At 61.9% G+C, this 4,152-nt stretch overlaps 1 protein-coding gene across 1 annotated transcript in view; it reads right to left on the bottom strand.

The window, feature by feature from the left end:
* The window catches only part of SHISA8 (shisa family member 8), a gene marked incomplete at its 5' end in the record, with an annotated part of 4,930 nt that extends 779 nt beyond the window's left edge, over positions 1–4,151 (bottom strand). The window contains 3 exons of the mRNA XM_024737406.1: positions 102–306; positions 1,083–1,216; positions 3,862–4,151. Of these exons, the coding sequence (XP_024593174.1) occupies positions 102–306; positions 1,083–1,216; positions 3,862–4,151 (629 nt within the window). The remainder of the gene's footprint in view (positions 1–101; positions 307–1,082; positions 1,217–3,861) is intronic.
* Between the last annotated feature and the right edge of the window lies 1 nt (position 4,152).

The following is a 4,152-nucleotide window of genomic DNA, read 5'->3' as shown; positions in this document are numbered from 1 at the left end:
GGGGGGTACGGCCGAGGCGTGGCAGCCGATTGGCGTAGGCGCGATGCGGAAGCTGGGAACTTTAGAACTCGAACTGGGACCCCGAGCCCTGCAGTCTTGGAGCTTGGACACCCCGGGTGCGGTGGGCCCGGCGCTCCGGGCACAAACCTGGCCACTCACCTGCGGCCTTGAGCGCGGCTGCCTTTAGGGTGGCGTACTTGGCATAGTCCGGCTGCCTCGTCAGGCTGCCGCCGCCCTGCAGCCGCGGGGCGCGCGGGGGGCCCGCTGTCGCCGAAGCCAGGGGCACGTTGATGGGGCGTTTCTTGTCTGGATGGGGGAGGGAGGAGATGAGACTCGGCCCGCTGACCGGAGGTCACCCTGCCCCTGCACTACCACCTCTTCGCAGCCCACTCCCCAGCTACGATTCAATGAGAGCTTGTGAGATGACTTTATGAACTTACGCCTTGGAGACTGAGAGCAGAACCTGACTCTTGAAGACAGACTCTCCAGTGCCTGGGACAGGGCCTGGCTCAGAATAACGTGAGTAACAGCGGCCAGCCCTGAGGCGGTGCTCATCTAACAAAAGACTTGCCAGCACGTTCCGTTTGAGCCTGGCACTGAGGCCCAGGACCTGCTTCTCCCAGAGATGAAGAGAATATTTGAGGATTGGAACCCATACTGGGGGGAGGGGAGGTGCTGTCAAGCCCACTTCACCAGCAGGAGTCCAAGAGGGAGGCACCAGCCTGAAGGAAGAGGCCCACAGGAGGCCACAGCCGTGGGCCAGTCGGACCCCAGGGCACTGAGCCAGAGCCTAGAACCAGGCAGACCCCAGAGCGTGAGCTGGGGATCCCCGAATCTAGAACCTTCCTCACAGAGTCCCTGAGGCTGGACGTTGCAGGACCCGTCGAGGGACCCAGGCCAACAAGAGGAGCTGACTAGCTTGCCCACTGCCCACTCACACACCTGCAGAGGCAGGCGGCTCACTTCTATTTGGGAAACAGCTCACAGCCTCAGCACACCCCTTCCCCTGCTCCCAGGCCCTCCTCAGACCAGGGCGGCTCTGTGCTGTAGATCAACAAACACCCTCCCGCTAGTCTACTCACCTGTGCTCTTGTGGAGGGAGCCCCGGGGGAGGCCATCACCCATCTGCACCTGGACACAGCTACCCAGAGGTGGGTCCAGAGGTGGAGGCAGTGGCTCCTGGGGGCCAGGCTGCTTCAGAAGTTCTGTCAGTGTCCTGTGGGGAAAGAGTGGTGACAAGCAGCCCTCCACGCCTCCTGCTTCCCCATCAGCCAGGTCTGGTCTATCAAAGGCTAGCCCCAGCCATTGCTTCTCACTGTGTGGCCCTGGGCAGCTCTTTCCACCCCTCTGGCCTCCCTTCTCTCCTGTGATTGACCTCATACATCCATTTTCCGCTCCCAGGCACGACCTGTAGCCTCCACATGGCCAGTTCTCAGAGTAGGTCAGGAAACCAATGGGGTCACGTGTAACCAGGGCCACCTTATTTTCCAAAGGCTCCCCTCCTCCCCTTTCTGGAGTCCACTCCCCCAGACCCTCCATGCTGAGCCTCCTCTCCCAACACAAGCTCTGTGAGTGTATCAGGCTCTTGGACTTTGTGCCATTCCCTCTGGCATCAGTTACTTTCCTCCATCTCCTCCGGGAAAACTCCTACTCATTCTTCAAACCCCACCAGAACCCTTCCTCTACCAGGAAGCCTTTTCTACCTGCCTGCCTAATGCCCCTCCTGCAGCAGGAGCTTCTGCTGGGTTCTGGGACAGAGCTGCCAGCACAAGCACGGAGGACAGACAAATGAGGGGAAGGAGGAACCAGGAGATCCTGCAGTGGCAGCCCCGCACCAAAGGCTGTGTGACCTTGGGCAGCCGCCTCCCTGGCTACCAGGACACCCAGCCCCCACCCAGCTGTGACGGAATCCGACTGAGCCTTCCCCACAGACAGCCAGACCCAGCCTTCAGCCCAGCTGCCTTCAGAGCACGGAACCCATGATTTTCTCCTAGCTTGGTCTCTCCCTCCTGGAGCTGGGGCCTCAAATGACTGATTCATGAAGAAGCACACTGGAGGTGGGACACCTGGGGTGGGCGCAGTTTGGCTGCAATGTGGCAGGGTCTGAAAATCTCCTAGTGCCTGCCTGAGTTGACCTTCATGCCCTGCCCGCTCCTCAGCTGCCCACACCTGTGGTCTCATCTCTGAGCAAGCAGTCACCAACCAGCCCTCCCAAACACCTGAGCAATTTTCATGCCTCTGAACCTTTGCAAAAACTTTCTCCAAAGACAGACTCCAACTCCTCACCAAACCCTCTGAGAAGCCTTCTCTAACCATCAACCTCAACACGGCAGAATTAAGGGTGAGATTTGAGGGGAGGGCAGGGGTTCAGAGCATAGCCACACACAAACTCAAGTTAGGCTCCAGGTCTCCCCAGATAAGAAGCAGGAGTCAGGGCACACAGGACCCTAAAGCCCAGAGAGAGGAAGGCACTGGCCCGGGCCACACAGCACATCAGGGGTGGTCCAGCTCTTCCTGAAGCATTACTAGACCTGTTTCCCGGTCCCCTGAGGATGAAGTGGGTTCCAGTGAACGAGTCACTAGGCTGCCCCAGCCACCCCCTCTACACCATCAGGGCCCTCAGTTCCTGCTGCCCCACTCTGGTCAAGAACAGGCCCTGTCCTCTCCCCCTCACCCAGCATGAGGCTCCAAGCTCAGGAAGCCCAGGCCCTGCTTCTGAAGCATCCAGGACCCAGGCTGAGAGCCACCACGTTGCACATCACGGACGCAGCACAGTAGCTGAGGCCAGGGTTCCAGGCCCAGCTCTGCCCTACAGCTGTCTGGGAGCTGGTGGCCTAAGTGGTCTGGGGGACAAGGGATGCTGTGGAGTGCCAAGGAAGCCCTCTTGCCCTTGAGGTCTAGGAGTGGGGAAGTGTCCACACCTAGCCCACCCAGGCATGGGGGCCTCTCTCCACTGTCACTTCTAAGTACCAGCCTGCCTGTCGTACACATGTCAGCAGCCCACACAGCCAAGGGAGCGGGGACCTGGGTGAGCAAGTGAGGAGGGTGCAGGGCCCAGGACTTGTGAGTGTGTCGGGGGCGGGGGGGGCATGGGTGAGGCTTCCAGTGTCAGGACACAGAATCCCAGAGCCCCTATCCCAGCTGAGGAAGAGAACCTGGGTCCTGTGGCCCCCATGTCACATGAAACTCAGAACTCAGCTAACACCTGTCCAGGCCTCACCAAAAACGAATCTGTACCCCACCACATACACACTTCAGGTCCGCTTCTACACAGGGGGATACCCTGACCCTGCCTGGGGGCACTGAGTGCGGTGAGTGGGGAGGCCTTCTAAAAACCCTAGGGAAATAAGGTCAGGCCTGAGTCACAACTATGCGGGGTGGGAGGGGAGGAGGGAGGGAAAAGTGGGGAGAGAGCCAAGAGAGCTTTAGAAAATGTCCCTTCCCTGGGGACCCACGCCTCCACCCTGTGCTAGTGGGGCTCGGGGGCCCCAGGTCCCCTCCCCTAGGCGCGGATCTTGTGCCCTCGGTCGAGCAACCTGCCTTCCCCGCCCACTCCGGAGGAGGCGGGAGCCTCGGGGGAAGGCGGCCCAGCACCCAGCTCCCGCCGGAAGGTCAAGGGGAGACAGAGATGTATCAGCTGTCTCCCTCCGTGAAGTGGGGGTGGGGGGAGAGAGAGACCTGGAGACAGAGCAGGGAGGGAAAACCTGGAGGAAGGGGCCGCTAAGAGGACCAGAGTTTCGGAGAAGGGCGGGAAGGATGAAGGATCGCGAGGGGGCGCCCACCTGGCAGGCCACCTGTCCCTGGGCTGGCTGGGGATCCCGGCCCCGGCCCCGGCCCCGGCCCCGGCCGGCACGCTCTCACCTGGTCACGGTGCGCCGCGCGCGCGGTATGTGCGCCCTCTCCAGGCCCAGGCGCGCCCCGATGCCGGCCAGCACGAACAGGGCGGCGACGCCACACACCGCGTAGACGACCGTGTGGCTGCGTTCGCGGCCCGGGTCCCGGGGCACCGTGGCGTCGCGGGCACGCGCGGGAGGCCGACCAGTCTGAACCCAGGCCGGCGTGTCGTAGTTGGAGCAGCGGCTCTGGTCAAGGCGCCGCGGCCCGTCGTGGCAGCAGAAGCGGTAGCCGCACGTGCCGCAGCAGAAGTTGTAG

The sequence above is a fragment of the Neophocaena asiaeorientalis genome, unplaced genomic scaffold (assembly GCF_003031525.2).
Source record: "Neophocaena asiaeorientalis asiaeorientalis breed wild unplaced genomic scaffold, Neophocaena_asiaeorientalis_V1.1 scaffold242, whole genome shotgun sequence".
NCBI lineage: Eukaryota > Metazoa > Chordata > Mammalia > Artiodactyla > Phocoenidae > Neophocaena > Neophocaena asiaeorientalis.
The sequence above is the reverse complement of the archived record's forward strand: the minus strand, read 5'-3'. Positions and strand labels throughout refer to the sequence as shown.